At 38.3% G+C, this 19,871-nt stretch overlaps 1 protein-coding gene across 9 annotated transcripts in view; it reads left to right on the top strand.

Annotated features, from left to right (window-relative positions):
• LOC108717166 (myelin transcription factor 1-like protein) overlaps positions 1–19,871 on the top strand; it is a 310,654-nt gene that overhangs the window by 184,470 nt on the left and 106,313 nt on the right. For 8 of the 9 annotated variants that reach the window (XM_041563524.1, XM_041563531.1, XM_041563525.1 and 5 more), the window contains one exon: positions 690–752. The exons of the other annotated variant lie outside the window; for it this stretch is intronic. In XM_041563524.1, the coding sequence (XP_041419458.1) occupies positions 690–752 (63 nt within the window). The remainder of the gene's footprint in view (positions 1–689; positions 753–19,871) is intronic. 9 annotated transcript variants of the gene reach the window in all.

The raw sequence follows: 19,871 nt of genomic DNA, 5'->3' as shown, positions 1-19,871 counted from the left end.
CGGCTCCTTTTACTCTTTGGATGTAGCTCACTGCTAAAACAGTTTGGGGACCCCTGCCCTAGAAGATGATCCGCTGTGCCTGCACAATAAAAAAGAACAGTTCAGCTGGAGCACATTTTTTCTAGATACTGTATTTAGTCCAGATTGCTCACCATTTACCAGTGTGTTACATAATTTAAATAGATCATTATCACATGTTTTCACATTTAAATTTATGCTGGAAAACATTGTACCAAGGTGCATCATGTGTACCCTGAGTCACGTAATATCAAAACAAAGTCTGATTCATCCGTGGAGTCATTTCTGGGTCTGCTGCTGCTTGAGATAGCTGAGATAACTTACCCAGAATGTTCTTTTGACCAGAACTCTTTTGATTGATTGATTTCAACAGAAATGCATTTTAGTAGGACAACTAGGTAGTAAAGCCATCACTGCAGTTACTCATGTGCCATTTTGAATTCGATTTTTCCATGAATGTTCTTTGAATGTTCTAGAAACGTGTTAATTGTTATGATTTTTAATTTTTTTTTAAGTTACACCAAAAAAACTTTAGTTGTGGTTCCTACATACACAGAACTACTACCAAATTGACTTTTGGGGAGATACCTTTTACTGTAATTTCTCGCATATTGTCTTAAATTTAGTGATACCTCCAACTTGATGTATATTTTTTTATTTTCCTTCCTTAGCTGTCCCACTCCTGGCTGTGATGGCAGTGGCCACGTTAGTGGTAAATATGCAAGACATAGAAGGTAAATTTAAACTCTCCCCTTCTGGATTTTTACATTTTGTTAATACATATCTTCTGTTGTGGTACCAAATCTCTATTGTATGGATCTAAATAAAATATGTGCCAAACAAATCTTCTTATCATGTACTGTATATTGGTACAAGTGCTCTCAAGTTATAACACTAGCAGACAAAATAAAAAGTGGAGCAAAAATTTTGTAGACACAAAAAAAATTCCATACTTGTCAGACCCATCATATGCGCCAACAATGCACACAGTTTTTCAAAAGTGCACGCAAAAGAGAATTGCTACATACACGGCTTTCAAATATTGGGAGGAATATTGTTACACGGATGATTTAGGTTGCCTTTAAAGTCATCCCTACTTGTTAGAGAGATTGTTTCAAAGCATAAACTATAGCAAGATAATAAGATAATTCTTCAACCCTACTGGAGTTTAAAATTGCAGTCAATATAGCTACAGAGAACTGAATCAATAGTAATGCTCAGGATTTTCAAAAAGTTTAAATTTAATTTTTTGTCTTAGTTTATGTGCACTTTAGGAACAACACCACGGGTAATCAGATACAATCGGTTACAAGAGCACAATAAAGAAAGTTGATACTGGTTAGTCCCACGGCAGAGGTGGATAGATGTTCACTTTCTTTGAGGCCATTATCTTAGATTTAGTGTATTTCCAGGATTTCAGTGATGGCAATGGAAACCCAATCCTATAAGTGCGAGCAGCTTTTTTAAATGCAACTTAAATACGCGTGCTTGGGCCGTTGGGGACAGATGGAAAGGGATGACAAGGTGTCATGCTAATTTATGAAAATTCAATTCTTCTGGCATGGGTTGGAAGCATCAACCAGCATTGCCAAAGTATTAAACATCTGTTGCTACAGGAGGGGTGAAATAGTAAATATACTATATCTACCAGCAATTAGAAAGTGAGAGGCTAAAATACTTTGATTCTAGATCAAGGAAGACATTGGAAATGATCCCTCAGTTGCGGATCTATGGCTGGACTTTCATATGTTGATCTATTGGTTGTCAGGGCTGAATCGCAGACATTCATAAAATATCTGAAAAGGGCTGACCAACATAAGGCCTGATCCAGCACTCCATAGAATGCTTTATATGACCTCAGTACACTGTATTTGTATTTAGTACTTTGGAAAACTGACCTATTATAGGAAAGTTTTAGTTACTATGGTTTTTCTTGACTGTGAAGATATACCATATGCGAAACAACCTAAAGCTTGCCTTTTCATCTCTGTCTTTGGGACATTACTGCAGGCAGTTCTAGACCCAACCGTAAGGCAATTTAAGCTTTAGAATGTTGGTAATTCAGATGGCAGCTGCCAACACCTATTGGAATAGCAACAAATGTGCTACAAATGCTACTTTGTATAATTCCTGTAATCCTGCCATTTACTCTTTTCTAGTCTATTAATATAATGGAGCCACTGCTTACAATATACATTAATCTGTATCAGATGTCTCGCATTTCTCACTTCTCCAACATGGACGGACTGCTCTCAGCTCAGCTTTGCAGTAGAACATGAAATAGATACATATTCCATTAAATATGTTAAAATGAATATATAAACATATAAATAAACTCTCTCAATGAGATGCAACCATGTATAGTAATGTTGGTCCTTCACTATAGTTGTCATTTAGCTGAAGTCAAAACATACTAATCATCTTACCATATGGACTGCATCATGCCTGTACATAGAGGAACTACATGAATGGACAAAATGATAGCTCAATACTGATGTGCAGGTCTACATAAAGTCAACCTGCACCCAACCCTAATCTGTCAAATCCCAACCCGCAGCCAAGCCTCCTTTCTTTATAGACCCACACCCCACTCTGTCCCATCCCTGATGTCACAAAGTGGGTGAGGTATAATAAAATATGTGTGAAGCTGAAGGGGTGCACAGAAAGGTTGCAGGAGGGCAAGGCAGAAGGAGGAGCTAGGTCCAAATCCTCCGCAAAAAAATATTACTATCCTGTTGAAGACTATTCAGCTAAAAAGCATTTGAGGATTGATGGTGTAAAAAATGTGCAGTTTGCCAGCAGAAGGCATTATACAAGAGGCAAAAAAATGAGCTATAGGCAAGGATAGTGGTGGCTGTGGGGAGAAGCAATTTACTTTTTTGATTAGTTAGCACTATTTCATTTGTGAGTCTGAGAGACTTCGCAAATAAATCTGGAGCAGGCTCTCAAACAAAGGCAATCTTCCATCAAACAGTTGAAATTAAGTAGAATTTTTTTTATTGTGTCCTCTGCCTTACACGTTTCTTGTTACAAACATTGATTAAGTGTCTGTAACATGAAACGCGTAAGGCAGAGGACACGATAAAAAAATTCTACTTAATTTCAACTATTTGATGGAAGATTGCCTTTGTTTGAGAGCCTGCTCCAGATTTATTCACGGTTGTCTGCTCCCCATGCTGAGGGCTCAGGGCAGTGCACCTGGGCCACTTCCCACTTTATGGAGACCCCCTCTTCATCTTATCTGAGAGACTTTGCACCTAGAATTCACCTTTCCCTAGACTCGGGATGACTATGATAAAGTAAGCAGTGCTTAGTTTCAGTGTTCACCTCTACCTCTTGCTCTAAATGAGTTGATCTCTGATTAAGAGGAACAAACAAAAAGCTGAGAAGCAAACAAAACGTATCGCACACACAATAAGCTCCAAGGAGTCTGTTAATAATGTAAATAACATTTTAATTGGCTGATTACACCACTTAGGTGCAAACACAACTAAGACTGCACAATAACTAAGGTCAAAAGATTTTAAAAGTTTGCAAAATTTCTTCTCTACACAGGCGACTGTTTTAACCGCATTAATATCGTAAAAAGCATTGTATGTTTGTTAGATCTTAAATTGCACTTCTACAGTTAGCTTTAAGCGATTATTATCTTTTTATTATTGAGTGCTAGGAAATTTTGCTAGCCCGCATGTTCTAGTGGCAAATTAAAAAACAAGATTAGTCAGTAATAACAGGATTGTAATGGGTTTACAGATTTCAGGGGTACAGAAATAATGAGAATACAGGTTTTCTGGCACACTTTGTCATTTATATGTCCAGGGCCTTTATGCATTGATATGATTATACTGCCTGGGTCATTGAATACAGTTTATCGAGGCAGGATTTGATGAATTTATATAAAGTTTAATTTTTCATTTTCTGACCTTATTGAAGGTCTTATCTTGAAAGTTTATTTTAAAGGAATAGCCAGGTCTCACTTCAGGAGTCAGTGGACTAAGGGGACACAGTGGCATGCCTTGGCATATGGACCATACTTATATACACAATTTACAAGAAAAAGGACTTCCAAAACAAACTTTGATAAAACTACCCTTAGTGTGTCCTTTCACACTTGGGCTGACACAAAGATCTGCAGATGTTTCATCTAAGTCAGTATTAATAACATACAGTATATAGTGATGGGCGTATTTATTCGTCAAGCACGAATTTGCGGCAAATTCCCACGATTCCCCCGCCACCTCATAAATTTGCAAAATTGCGGCAAAAATTAGCCGGTGTCCAAAAACAGACGTCGGTGTCAAAAACGAGACGAATTTAGTGAATTTTTCGATGTTTCGCGGGAAGTTTGCTTTTTCGATGAAGCGAAACGGGATAAATTCGCCCATCACTAAACATATATAAATTAAAGATGCATCAACTGCATCATATTCAACAAATATTGAATCCTCCACAAAAGATATGATCATATACCAATTCCAACGATAATTAGCATATTATAACTAGTAAGATAAAGAATATGGTTATCCAGAGCTTTGAAGACAGATTCGCTGGACGCTTACGATTAAGCCAAATACAAATCCTGCAATCCTGGGATTCGGCAACTTTCTAAACTGAATCACCCCATACAGCGCATCCCTAAAATCATATGAAATTCACTTATTTTTACATTATAAAAAGCAACTAGGGAATTAAAACCAATTCAAAAGTTTTGCCATTAGTTGAAAAAAACTTTTGAAACAACTATTTAATCATTTTTTTGTACCCTTTAACTTCATCTTTTCATTGGCAATACAGACCTCAATCTTTATTACAACAGGAATAGAATGCATACTCTCAAAACTAGGCACCAGTTATATTACTGTATATGAGCCTTATTATGAGCATTTCTGGTGCCACCGATCATTAAACTGTTCAATGTTCAATAAACCATTTTGACTTGGGCAGCTTTTCCCTGTCACTATCATATAATGGCAAATGGTGGAAAGAGTAAAGGAATAGGTCATGTAATCTGGAACTGGTATCGGAATGAGGCCGTGTACTAAATCTCAGTATTTTACACAGGAACTGTGTATTGTGTTTTATACTGTAGGTACTACATTCTGAAATTCATATTTTTTAAACTTGAAAAAATGAATGATAGTCATAGATTGGTAAACTCTCATGCTGAAAAACTGTGGGGTGAATAATTGAGATGTGCAGTTTGGAGAAATGAAAGCCAAATTATCTAGTAATTTGGTGCCAGTGTACAGCAATTATTTTGTGCACTAAGTATGAGGGATACACCTATGTCACTTTGGGGTGAAGTGACGTCTTTTCGGTACTTCGATGATTTACTAACGAGCGCAGGCTTAACTTCGCTAGTGAAGGAGATAGACACTAGCGCAACTTCGTACTCTAACGCCAGGCGAATTTTCGCTGTGGCGAACAGCATAACTGCTCAAATTCACAAGATGCGGATTTTACTGAACGTTAGCTGTTCCGCCAGACTTGCATTCACCAGCTCAGACCAGGCGAAGTGCAATGGAATGTATAGAACTTCCTCAATTTTTTTGTTGAAAAGTTTTCTAAGTCCCAAAAAACGCCGGAGTATTCACTTTTTCAGGGTGATAGGCTGCAAAAGTCCGTTTTTTTTTGGACCCAGGTTCCCCCCTACATTTCCTTACATATGGCACATAAACTATACAGTGGGCTCATGTGTAGGGCATTATAACAACTCTATTTTATTTTATTAGGGTTCCCTGGCCTTGTGTTCAACTTTCACTTCCTGTCATATGCAAATTAGCCACCGCTGGGGCAAATTCAATTTGTTTGCTGAAGTAACGCTAGAACAACTTTACCAGCGTTTGTCGCCCTGGACGTGACTTTGCATATCAGTGAATTAGCGTTGTCTGGGTGAATTTACACCTGGCGAAGTGTTGCGATGCGAGCGAACCGGACGCTAGCGCAAATTCGGCGCATAGTGAATCTGCCCCTTTGTATCTTGCATATGGAGGGTTTTCCAAAGAATGAGAATGAGCAGCACGGTCGGAGGAGGGGTTGCATGACCCAGCTCAGCATCGCTAGCAGAAGATAGGTCAAGTGTTTTAAGAGGGAGAGCTTAGTAAAAGGTGGGAGGAGTGGGCACATAGGAGATTTAGGGAGGATTGGTTAGGCACTATTTTAGGTGGACAGACCAAAGTAAAGTCGCCACCCACCCTCCCCTAGCCTTGGAGGGTTAAGGGACACACTAATTTGGAGTTAGATAGCCAGGGATATGGGGAAATGGCAGGCAAATTCAAGGAGCCAAGAGAGGCAATATAGTTTTTGTCACAGCTCAGGCGGGTCCTTGTCAGTCTGCCGGGGAGGTGATCTGTTCTAGTATGCCAGATCGGGTCGAGTGGATGGTTTAACCCCTAAGGTAGATGACCATAGGGGGCAGATGGAGTACTAAAACGGGCGTTAAAGGAGGCCTGGGACATAAGTCAGGCATCCTCTGAGCTAGGGATTTGGCGGCTGGAGGATATCCTGAGCACGGCTGTGAAAGGGTAGACTGACAAGGGGCTTAAACAGACAGATTGTTACTCACTTTTACATGGATGTTTTTGCATGGAATTGTTGTATTTTATAAAATGGATGTCATGTATGGATCATTGATGTTACAGATTGTATTGATGTTATGCACTGTTGCAACTTTAATAAAGCTGTGTCCATTTATCATTCCAACAATGATATCGTTTTTATTGGCTAGTCAGGTAAGCAAGTATAGGCGGATGCATGGGCCATGATATTTTCAGTTGAGAATAAGAGATTCAAATCAAATCAGGGGTAAATTGCTGGATACAAGATCAGGTTGGTGCCCCAAACAAAGACGGTCTAGATTTCTGACCTTTGTGTTAAGTATATTCTTGTGTATTTAAGTGGTTGTTCTCAATTTCAAGGCCAGGCATGTGTTTTTCTTGCAACATTTTAACTGATCAACTGCTTATAGCCCTTCCTACGAGGGATGCACTGAATCCAGGATTCGATTTGAGATTTCTGCCAAGATTCTGCTTGTTTTCTGGGAAATTGACAAAATGTCTAGCCCCATGTCAGATTTCAAAATTGAATATAAAAAAATCTCTTTTGAGAAATGGATTTCAGTGCAGAATTCTGCTGGAGCAGCACTATTAACTGATTCATTTTGAAGAAACGTTTTTCCCCCATAACAGCATCCCTTTAAGATAGGTATTGAGAAGGAATTCCATTTTTTACTTGCAAAATTTTACCTTTGTATTACAAGTATTACCTTCAATATAGATCATTGGTGTAAAAGAGCTGGAGGCAGAAAACATTTAAAAAAAATATTTTCTATAGGCATATATATTTATACTTTGTTGAAGGTTAAAAAACATATACTGTAGTTAAATAAAGACACATTTTAGGATCACTGTTAGCCAGGACTTTCATGGGTTTGCTCAAATCACACAGAAAATAATCAAAATATTGTAAGTATTGTCTGTAGAAATAAGTCAAATCAACTGGACTTGCTGAGTTGTTTTCCCTTGAAGACGTTTCACCAGTCATCCAACTGGCTTTCTCAATTACGAATAACTGTTGGATGACTGGTGAAAAGTCTTCTAGGGAAAAAACACAGTCCAGTTGATTTGACTATTTTCTACAGATATACCATGACCTGGATGAATGAGAATCTTCACAAACATTTTACGTATGGGTTGCTTATCAACAGCATGTTTTATTTGTGTGGTTAATTTAATGTTTGGATTTCATTGGAGCTCTTGTACCCCTGATAAATCAGATACAGACATGAACTGAACTGTCAGCCGATTAGTGAGAACAAATTATGCAGATAAAGTATTTTTTTCATGTCAGCACAGACACGTGTGTGTATGCAAATAAATTTCACATTCTTTAACCCTTTGCCAACTGCCTTGCATGTTAATACAGTAAATTAACCATGGTGGTCTAATTTCCATTGGATGCTGCCAGTTGCACATGCAAAGCAGTATATGTAAAAGCCTACTCCAGCCAAGGTCATCTAGAGACGGGCATTTAGGGATTATTTGTTTTGCATTATCTTCTAGTGAAGAAAATACGTTTTAAATTGTCATTTTAATCATTCTATCTGTGTTAAAAGGCTAACGTTTGTAGTAACCTAGATGATAAGTAAAGCTTATAAGATGCTATAGGTGGCTAAACATTGCTTCTTTTATTATATAATACCATTTATTTATTTAGCCATAAGTCTATGGGGTTTTCAACATAGTGAGCATTTTTTGTTTTGCATTTATGCATTTTATGTTTTCCATATGTTATCAATTTTTTTGGGTTCTCTATTGTTGGTAATTTTAATCATTAGAACCTTATCAATGTTGAAAAACAAGGTTCTTTTTCTATTGCTGAAACAAATATATGGGGGATCTTTTATAAAGCTTGCACCACGCATATTATTCGCAAATGGTTGTATTGCCCGCGTTTTTTTCTGAACGCTGAAATATTGCACTGCTGTGCCCATCTTTCCATTTTTGTGAATTCGCATTGTGCAGAAATATCCACAAATGGCTCGCAAATGAGATGGGTGTTTGCACCTGGGCAAGGTCATTGTGCATGAAAATTGCGTTGACAGTCATTTAAACTGTTGAACTGTTTTGCAAATATTTACTCTGCCACCGAAGTTCTGGCGTAACTCAAACACATGGGGGCACATTTACTTAGGGAATATCGAAGTCGAAGCATTTACCGCAAATACTTTGATTGAACGAGCGAAGGAAAAAGCGTTCGATCAAACGATTAAATCCTTCGAAACGAGCGATTCGAAGGATTTTAATCCATCAATCGAACGATTTTCCTTTGATCAGAAATTTGTTAGGAAGCCTATGGGGACCTTCCCCATAGGCTAACATTGAGCTCGGTAGGTTTTAGTTGGTGAAGTAGGGGGTCGAAGTTTTTTTTAAAGAGACAGTACTTCAACTATCGAATGGTCGAATAGTCGAACGATTTGTAGTTCGAATCGTTCGATCCGAAGTCGTAGTTGAAGGTCGAAGTAGCCAATTCGATGGTCGAATTAGCCAAAAAAACGCTCGAAATTTGAAGTATTTTTTCTTCTATTCCTTCACTCGAGCTAAGTAAATGTGCCCCAGAGTGTGAGCATAAATATTCACCATTTGCCATTATACCATATTTAAAAAGCCCTTATGGACATTCGCAGTGCAAAAAAATTTGTAATTCTGTTTGTAAATGCCCCACTGTAACCCAGGTTTATAAATATAACCATGCGTTGGGCAAATATTTTCACTGTGCGAATCATTCTGCACTGCTCAAAGTTTATAAATGAGACCTACAGAGTCTTGCTGGAAGCTTTCAGCGACACAGAACAATAATGGAAATGTTTAAAAAACAGCTTCAGATGAGACCCTTACACATTTTAGCTTTTTATACAGTAGATGATGACATGGTTTATCTTCTAGATAGAAATTACACCCATTTTGCAACTTTCTTTGTACTTGGTCATCAGTACTATCATGTTGCAGGACATTCTGACAATGATGAGTAGCTTTATCAAGATGGGGGCAGCTGCACTAGGGTCGTAAGAGCTGCCCTGATACCTTAAGACCAGCATGTCCACAGAGACCCTCATGAGTTTCAAAAGACAAATTGACATGGGGTAAACTTGCTTTATCCCATACTGATTGGGCAGTTTGGCCAATAATTTGTGCAAGTAGGGCTTTTAAATCACTAAAAAAGTAAGACATGCCTGCAATGATAACCTCCAAGGATCTGCTCCTCTAGGAAGAGATTGCAGGGTTTTCACTGTGTCTATACCTTATCCAGTATGTCGGCAAAATCCCAAGGAACATATTAAGGTGCTTTTGCCATATGCATAAGGTAACTTTGGTGATCTTACTACAATTCTCATGCTTTTCCTAAATATAAGACCTGTAAGCATGTAATCCATGCTCAGTGTTGATATGTTTGGTCTCAAGTGAACCTCTTTGAGAAAACAGGATAATATTTAGGGCTAATGATTCTGACCAGCCAGACAGCCTAGGTATCAACATACAGTAGGTACTGTCACCTTGTTTGCTGAAGATACCATCTTTGGCATTTGGACTGTTTGGATTTGAGGGCTGAATGGATTGTTTGTGAATGGCAGCCATAGCTCAAACCTTTGCATGAAGATCAGTGTCTTCCCTATTCTATAGCATCATCTTCCTTCTTGTTCTTATTATCAATGTCTTGGGAAATAAACTTTATGAGGAGGGATAAATATATATAGGCCCATTTGTGTATTCATTTTGTAAGCGCTTGGGTGGATGAGGTTTTAAGAGTTTCCAGGTCATATACTTGGCTCATAGTTACAAGACCCTTTATTACAGCTCCTCTGCCTCTGTCACCTTTAATGTTTTAAAATCAGTTTTAATAGTCTTTCAAGGTATCTAGAGTCCATGCTACCATTTTCTGACCAGGAAAAGGTGGCATTTTTCCCTTTACCCAATTTGACCCATTTCTTATGATATTTTTTTTTAAATTCAGGCGTGGTTTATTAAAATCATGGTAAAATACATTTATTGTATATATAGTGTTTAGCATATCACTCATTATTTATACATTTCTTAATGTAGGTTTAGAATTTGAAGGCAACAATTCATTTCTTATGATTTTTAATGATTGAGACCTATCATTTAAAGACTCAAAGACAAGGTTCTATAGAATAACTGATTTTATTTATGATACCAATACACAGAGTCTTGCTGGAAGCTTTCAGCGACACTTAATAATAACAGAAATATGTCACAAAAAACTTCAGGTGAGACAATACAATTTTAAGCCTTTTATAGATGGTGCCATATTAGAAATGACAGCCATTTAACAACTTTCTGTGTACTATGTGCTATGAGGTTACAGCTGTGCATATGGTTGTTAGTTAGTCAGCACTATCATGTCAGGCCCCTGTGGTTTTGTAACATGGCTTATTAAATTTTGTATATTGCTTGTAATCTATTCTTCACCTGCCTTTGAGTAGTTTTGCGAATTTGTGGTGAACCTCTGCATTTCGCCGCGGGTGAATACATTTTGGACTCGCGTCAGAAAAGTCGCTCACGTCAAAACCGTCATGCATCGACACTATTCAGATGCCCATTGAATTTAATGTTGGCGTCAAAATTTACGCTAATTGATGCGGGCGTCAAAATTAGAGTTTCGGAAATTTTTCTCGCTGTTTCGTGAATTTCGTGGGGAAGAGAAATGGGAGAAATTCGCCCATCACTGCCTTTGAGAACAATTGGGGAGGGGGGGTTAATGTGTCCCTTTATACAGAACTAACCCATCATCAGTGAATGTCTCCACCACTACGCTCTTAAGGCATATATCTTGTTCTAGGGCAGGGATCCCCAACCTTTTGAACCCATGAGCAACATTCAGAAGTAAAAGGAGTTGGGGAGCAACGCTAGAATGAAAAATGTTCTTGGGGTGCCTGTGATTGGCCATTTGGTAACCGCTATGTGGGTTGTCAACCTAAATTGAGGCTCTGTTTGGCAGTGCACCTGGTTTTTTGAAACCAAAACTTGCCTCCAAGCCCTGAATTCAAAAATAAGCACCTGCTTTGAGGCCACTGGGAGCAACATCCAAGGGGTTGGAGAGCAACATGTTGCTAACTCAGAGTTAGAGAGCTGAAAAGCAGGAAGTAGTGTTCTGTTATGTTCTGTTACACATCCAGTCACTCCAGCCTTTATACATTACATTTTTGGCTAACTAACTGTATTAAAAATTTTTTTTATTTTGCACAGCCTATCTATTTAGTTTTTATATTTAAACTGAACTGTTCCTTTAAGAACAATATACTAAAGCAGATGCAAGTTTTTGTCCACATTAATACATTATACACAAATTATACGCTACTATGCTTGTGCCTACACCAGTGCAAGGTGGATTTAGCACTTTTGTAAGACACGCCGGGAGATCTCTCTGGTCCCTTACCTCCCGGCGTGTCTCTTCTCGAGTCCTAGTGTGCAGGTACGCACTTCTGGATTGAGCACAGTGAGGATTTCCTTTGACGCTGGCGTCTCTTGCTATGGACGCTGAGCGTTCTGATGCTGGCGTGTTGACTCTGGCCGTCATGAAGTCATCTTTTGGCGTCAGATTTGAATCTTTGGCGCCAAATCCCATTTAAAAGGCCTGTCCACCATTTGCCCAAGCTGGTTCCAGTTTATCTGTTCCTGCAAAAGCGTATTATTCTGACTTTTGAATTCCTGGTTTTGACTACTGCCTGACCCCCGACTATGATTCCTGCCACCAGCCTTGAACCCTTCACCTGACTTGACTACACCTTCTCTTGATCCTTACCGGTGCCTCGTTTACGGACTTGTTATGCACTACCTGTTTGGTTTCCGCAGCAGAAAGCCTGGGGCCCCAAAAGGGTGTCGGTGAACACCGGAACCCACGGGGTTCTCATGTGTGTCCACAAGGTACTATCATCGAACAAGGTTCCAGAACGTGGTTGTTACAACTTTGCATATTGTACTTGCTTTGTAGATAAGCCCTCATATGCTGTATAGAAAAGACTACTGAGTAGAGCTCTGTTGAGATACAGTACATCAAAGATAAGATCCAATGAGATGACAATTTTATTCTTTATTAACCATTTGCTTGTGGATGAGAAAATAAAAATATTTTGGAAGTGATCTTCAGGGGAAAAACACATTCTGTTCACATACTACAAAGGATAAGCTGTAACCTTTTCAGCCAGTTTGCCTATTTTATCGCATAAAAAAAGTGCAGAAGTGCCGATATATAATTTTGTAGAACTGTGCGGCCATCATGCAGGCTTTTGATAAGAAATGCGTCTTTGGACAAAGCTTTTCTTATATTGTACATCTAAAACACCAACAGTGAGGAGTTCTGTTTCATTGAAACGTTTAAGTGTTTATGGAAAACAAATATTTTTTCTGAAGAAGCATTGGCTATGCACTAAGCCAATGAAACATATGTAATATGTTTTTTTGGATTTGCTGCATATGTTGGGCTTAAATTAAGGGTTGGTTTTTGGTTCTAGATGAAATGTAAATTGTAATACTCATCTACAGAGAAGCAGCTCTAATATTTGACACAGCTCCACTAAAGGATTTTTAGTTTAAAAAGCCTTTATTTAGCACATGGCTTTCATGATCTGCAACAATACATCTACAGAGATGCAGAATAGGACAGGATTATATATAATCAAGACTCTTCTATTGGGAATCCAAGAGAGGTTCATTGGGTTTTAGCACTCAGTGTTGTCTACAATGAACTCAGGCATGGACAAAACCTAATAGGGGTGCACCAATTTACCATCATTGTAGCCCCAACAATATAGTTTATGCTGCAGCACTCATTTAACCTTAACAGAATAGAAAGGCTTCCAGGTTTCAATAATGAAACTTGCAAGCTCATTGGGGATCCTAAAGCCCTTTTGTGGTTTGGTTAAGGGGTGGGGCAAGGGATGTTGTAAATAAAACAGATGGGTTTTCCCAAGATTAATGTCCCTCGAGTACAACTGTTTTAACTTGTGATTACCACTGCCTGGAATAAAAAGTTGTTTGCAGTAACACTGCTGGAGTTCCTCTTCCTTCTCCTATACTTGGATCATTTGCAGCAGTTGCAGCACAGAGCAACTATTAAGGAATTGGACGCATACCATTTGGAAAAGCTGTGCTAACCACCACCCCTCTCTTCTATTTGAACTGTTTTAACTTGTATAAGTATATCACCATGCTCATGATGCAGAAACCCATTTTTAACAATTATATGTACAGTATAAGCCCTGTATTGAGAAGGGCTCTTGTTCCATCTGTAGAGTGATTAAACCGACACACACAAGTAAAAGAGATTTATTGATACTAAGCAAAGTCGCGGAGGGACCCCTCCATAAAATGGCTCAGCAGCAATTCCAACATAACCAGGCTCTGAAGTTCGGGCAGAAGTTAAAGAGCCTCCCCCCAAAAAAGCTTTATACAGGTATAGGATCCCTTATCGGGAAACCCGATATCCAGAAAGCTCAGAATTACGGAATGGTCTCCCATAGACTCCATTTTATCCAAATAATACAAATTTTTAAAAATGATTTTGTTTTTCTCTGTAATAATAAAACAGTAGCTTGTACTTGATCCCAACTAAGATATAATTAAGCAGAACCAGCCTATTGGGTTTATTTAATGTTTAAATGAATTTCTAGTAGACTTAAGGCATGAAAACCCAAATTACGGAAAGATCCGTTATCCGGAAAACCCCAGGTCCCCAGCATTCTGGATAACAGGTCCCATACCTGTATATGTTTCCCCACACAGAATATAAGAAGTATATACATTTTAGCAGCTAGCATACTATATAAAAATACATAATTACTGCATATATGTTATCACTTAGCATACTACCATATATATGGTTAATATACATTATTGAGTACATCTTAATAATTAACACACTATACATCAGTGGTCCTCAACCACTGGCTCGTGAGCAACATGTTGCTCACAAACCCCTTGGATGTTGCTCCCAGTGGTCTCAAAGTAGATGCTTATTTTTAAATTTCAGGCTTGTAGGCAACGTTTGGTTGCCAGTCCTCACAGGGCTACTAAATGGAGAATTATATCCTTTATTTGGCACCCACAGGGATTTTTTCATGCTTGTGTTGCTCCCCAACTCTTTTTACATTTGAATGTGGCTCAGGAGTAAAAAAAAAAATTTTGTTTAGGGTTCATTTGGAAATGCAATAATGGTCTAACAAGGAATATAACAGTGAGAAAAGTGAATTTGTATTCTTGATTGTGTACATATTTCTTGTGTTGATGACTTACATTCCCCCATAGAATCACACACTTGAATGTTGACGGAGCCCGTAGGTCCAAATATCCCATAAAGAATAGAGATGGGTTAGATAAAGTGTGCTTTAAGAGTTTTTCTAAAGGCTAAATTGAAGGGAAGTATTGTAGTGATGAACGAATCTGCCCGTTTTGCTCAGTCAAAAAATTTTGCGAAACTGCTAAAAAATTCACGAATATTTGTAAAACACATTAAAGAAAATAGGCGTCAAAATAATTTTTACCTGTGTCAATTTTTTACATGTGACTTCTTTGTCTTTGCGACTTTTTTGTCCAAATGCATTAAAGTCAAGGGACTTTTTTGTCATGATTACAACTTTGTCTTGATTACTTTTTTGTCACAGCGAAATTTATCACAGTGGATTTTTGCCGCAAACTTTGCAGATGGTGAAGTGTGTAATTTTGTCGCAAATCCATGCCTGGCAAAAAAATTCGCTCATCACTAAACTTTTGTATTGAAAATACATCATCATTAAAATGAAAGAAGTGGCCAGAAATATAGTGAATAAAGTACCCCCTCTTGTAAAATATAAGGATTTTATAAGTAACAGAGGAGTCCCATGACCAAATAAAGGTCATGGAACTCCGAGGTGACTTCTATTATCCTCATATTTTGCAACAGAGGGTACTTTATTTATTAAAATTCACAAATTCAGTGAGTCGTGTGACAGAAATTACATCACTAAGCGCTGTTTATATAGTGAATAAAGTACCCCCTATTGTAAATTATAAGGATATTATAAGTTACAGAGGAGTTTCATGACCAAATACAAATAAATCCTCATATTTTGCAACTGGGGGTACTTTATTTATTATAATACACAAGTTTCAGTGAGTCATGTGACAGAAATGACATCAGAACTCACTGTTTATAAGGATATAATTTACAGGATATTCATGGCTTTTGTGTATTATATAGTGAATAAAGTACCCCCTATTGTAAATTATAAGGATATTGTAAGTTACAGAGGAGTTTCATGACCATTGGACACCAGTTCCATTAATAGAGTCGTGCATTGGTGCACCAGAAGAAACAGCATTGCTATTCTGATAATGTCAGCGAGCAAGCATTTTGGTGCATTGTAAATGAACTTTATAATATAATGGTTGATCCAGTGACTGCTGTAATAGCCAATACCGGATCCAGGGAGGATTTTTTTTGGGGGGGGGGGAAGGTCACATCAGAGTTTGCTTTGTTTGATTTAAATTTCTATGCTATCTGTTCTCCTGTGTTCTCCCATGTTTTTCAACCTCAATTAAGCAAACATGTTCTATTCTAGCAAAGAGGAAACGTTGAATACATTTGTGAGAATGCATTGTCCATAAATACAAGCAAATTTTCTCTGATAAAGTTCCTTCCCGTGAAGTAAACATCATTTTTTTTTATTTGCACATCATTGAGCTGATTATTAGACTGTTGAAATGGAACATCATTTAGCCTATGACTAGATGAGTATGAAACGCATCAGGCGATGTACCTATGTATTTTAATAGCCATTAATAAAGATGGACTTTTTGGGGCAAATTTAATAAAGGGCTAACACGGGCAAAAATACGCCAGCATGATGTCATTTCGGTACTTGGCCAATTTACTAACGGTCGATGGCGTAACTTCATTAGCGAAGGAGATGGACTCTAGTGCTACTTTGCTCCCTAACGCCTGGCGAAGTTGCGCTCTGGCGAATGGACGTAACTTCAAATTCAAGATGCGGATTTTACTGAACGTTACCTCTTGCACCAGACTTGCCTTCACCACCTCAGACCAGGCGAAGTGCAAATCGAGTAGATAGGAGTTCCTAAAAGTATAGTTGAAAATGTTTCTAAGTCCCAAATAAAGCTAGCGTCTTTTCCTTTTTTCAGGTTGATAGGCTGAAAAATAGGGTAACGTTTTTATGGGGTAAACGGCTTCCCCCTACTTTTCCTAACATATGGAACATAAACTATACACTGGGCTCATGTGTAGGGCATTATAACAACTTTATTTTCTTTTATTAAGGTTCCCTGGGCTTGTGTAATGTATTTGCTGCAACATATACGTCCATTCAACTTTAACTTCCCGCTGTATGCAAATTAGGCAACACTAGCACAACTTTGCTCTGCTTGCCACAGTAACGCTAGCGCAACTTCGCCAGCATCGGGTCCCTGGACGCAACTTCGGATTTTAGTGAATTTGCGTTGCCCTGGTGAATCTACGGCTGGCGAAGCGTTGCGCTGTGAGCGAAGCCGTCACTGGCAAATTTTCATAGGTTAGTGAATTTGCCCTTTATATACAGTATGGTGGTGCGGTCCATCCTTTGACTTTTATTAGAGAGTCAGGCACTTACAATTTCATGTTGATTCATTGTGCTAAAACAGTTTTTAGGTGGTGTTCCCTCTTCAGTTACAATCAGCTACACATGGAACATGATCTTATCACCAGTAAAGTGCTGATCACTGTGTATTTGTCTTCATGTCTTGCTCCTCCTCTTTTCTGCCTCTTTCCACCCAACTGGGGGCTTTGTCATTGCTTGCAGATAGAGAAGGCGGCTCTACTCCACTCAGCAGGCATTTGCATTGACATATCTATAAGCAGCCAAGGAATTGCAAAGATAGAGATATGCAAGTGCATGCAAATGATACACAGTATCATTTCTTCATTCTTATGGTTATGGCTCTGCCATTTTTTTTTCACTTTGCACAAACCACCACATGAAGAAAACCTCCAGCAACTCTCTACTTATAGTTTAGTGCAACTCCATGAAACAATTGCTTCCAAGTAGAGTAACAGAATACAAAGAACTGTGCCCCCCCCAAAAAAAAAATAAAGCTTCTACTTGTGTCTGCCATTGCTCTGTTTATGAGCGGACATCATGCAGAGGCTCATACTATAGGCTTTTGTGCCCCTCGGTGCTCTAGCACTTCACTCGGGCAATGTAAACGACCCTTTTTATTTAGTGCTGAATGAAATATGACTTATATAGGCAAGCTGTATAAACTGCTTCTGGTATGAGAGGATCTGTGGTCTGCTGGAGTCATCTGCTATCCCCAAGGGTTAAATTCAAGCTGTATCAGCTTCATGGTAAAAATGTAGGAAGTATGTATAAGGGATTTCCACTCCCTTCATTAAGGAATGTATTGGATGCTATGTAGCTTGTTATGTCATTATATATATATATATATATATATATATATATATATATATATATATAATTCTCCAATGAGTATCCGCACTCCGAGGCAATATAGGATAAGGAGGGGTGCACGGTAATTTTTGGTATATATATATATATATATATAACAAACAAGGGAAAGTTGTGCTCACCACTATTTTTTAAAACCATTAGGCGGGGGTGCAATGAGGATGTGACAACAAAATACATATAGTCAACTACAAGAGTCCTCTGCACTAAACCCATTATCAATATATTTAAGACAGAGACATTTTGTGCATACTGCTACTAAAAAATGCCTTACCCTTTAAACAACACAGGGATTGTTTGTCCATATATTGCAATATTTTAAAAAATAGTGGTGAGCACAACTTTCCCTTGTTTGTTATAGTTATACAGGAGCAGTGACCAGCTCCATGTTGTAGCTCCCACCCCCTCCAACTATAGTCAGGTGATCCCACTGGTGTCTAATAAAAGGGCAGCCAAGTTTGGGAGTTTTACTTTGAAAGCAGCTAGTAAGTTGCAGGTAAAACTTAGTCCCTTTGTAAAATGTATAAGCAATTGAATTCTTAATGAATCAGATGAAAATTAAGCGTAGGACTGGCCAGATATGGGATGACTTTGACGTAGTTGGCCAGCTTAAATATATTGCAATATATGGACAAACAATCCCTGTGTTGTTTAAAGGGTAAGGCATTTTTTAGTAGCAGTATGCACAAAATGTCTCTGTCTTAAATATATTGATAACGGGTTGAGTGCAGAGGACCTCTTGTAGTTGACTATATATATATATATATATATATATATATATATATATATATATTCCATATACCTTTTCACCCACCAGTTTGATTGCCATGGCTGCAGCCGTGGGTGAATAATTGCCTGTCTTCACAGGAGCATGTTCTGGAGCTAAAGTCGAGTGCTTTCTTCCTGATGTATGCCTCATTTGGATTCAGCCGACAGCCTTGGGGCTGTATTATTCATGCCTTGACAGATAGCACTCACTAAAAGCATTGGAACAGGGCCAGGTACTGGCAGAGAGATAGTGAAGCATTGCATCTTGCAACCGAGAAGACGCTGCATAATAATATAAAAAAAAAAAAAGAAAGAAAGAGAGAAATCCTTATATTTCCCTTCTGCAGGTTTCACTTTGATGGAATATTCATTTGCATCAAAATAAAATATCCTAAAAATAAAGGCATTTTCTCCTTAGCCTGGGCTGGAAAATAGAACACAATTTTCCACATTTAATTGCAAAGCTGATTTTAATTAGTACGGCGCTGCATGTGAAAAATGAAGATTCACTTGGATGAGTGTAACACATTGCGGTGTCTGCTGAATGCTCTAATTAATGTATGGCTCCTGTACAACAGGGTGCACTGTGGGATATTCATAAAATATTCTGCAAGCAATGTCAGTCTTTCTGGGTTTTAGGTCACAATGCCTTGAAAATAATAGTTCTCTGTCTGCTCTGCGGTAATAGTTTACACCCTCATTCTTTGCTCTCCTACAGATCAGTAGATTTTGACAGAGAATCACATCAGTTTCAGGTTTAGAGGTGGAAGGTTGATGATGTCTGAAAACCCAGGACCCTCCAGCCTTTTCCAACAAGCCACAGGGCTCTTGATGTAGCAGGAAAATGCTTCTGTATCATCATACAGTAGAACAGAAAGGTTCTGTTTTGTATACCTTAACAATGACGGATATTTTTAGGTCAGGTGTCCTCAACCTTTTTCTACGCATGAGCAATGCCCAAATGTAAAGAAAGTTCAGGAACAACATAAACATGAAGAAAGTCCTAGAGAATGTCAAATAAAGTCTGTGATTGGCTATTGCATCGCCCCTATGTGGACTGCCTGCCTACAAGAGG

Source organism: Xenopus laevis, chromosome 5L (assembly GCF_017654675.1).
Source record: "Xenopus laevis strain J_2021 chromosome 5L, Xenopus_laevis_v10.1, whole genome shotgun sequence".
Classification (NCBI taxonomy): Eukaryota; Metazoa; Chordata; class Amphibia; order Anura; family Pipidae; genus Xenopus; species Xenopus laevis.
Note: the sequence above shows the minus strand (reverse complement) of the source record. Positions and strands in the feature narration are given on the sequence as shown.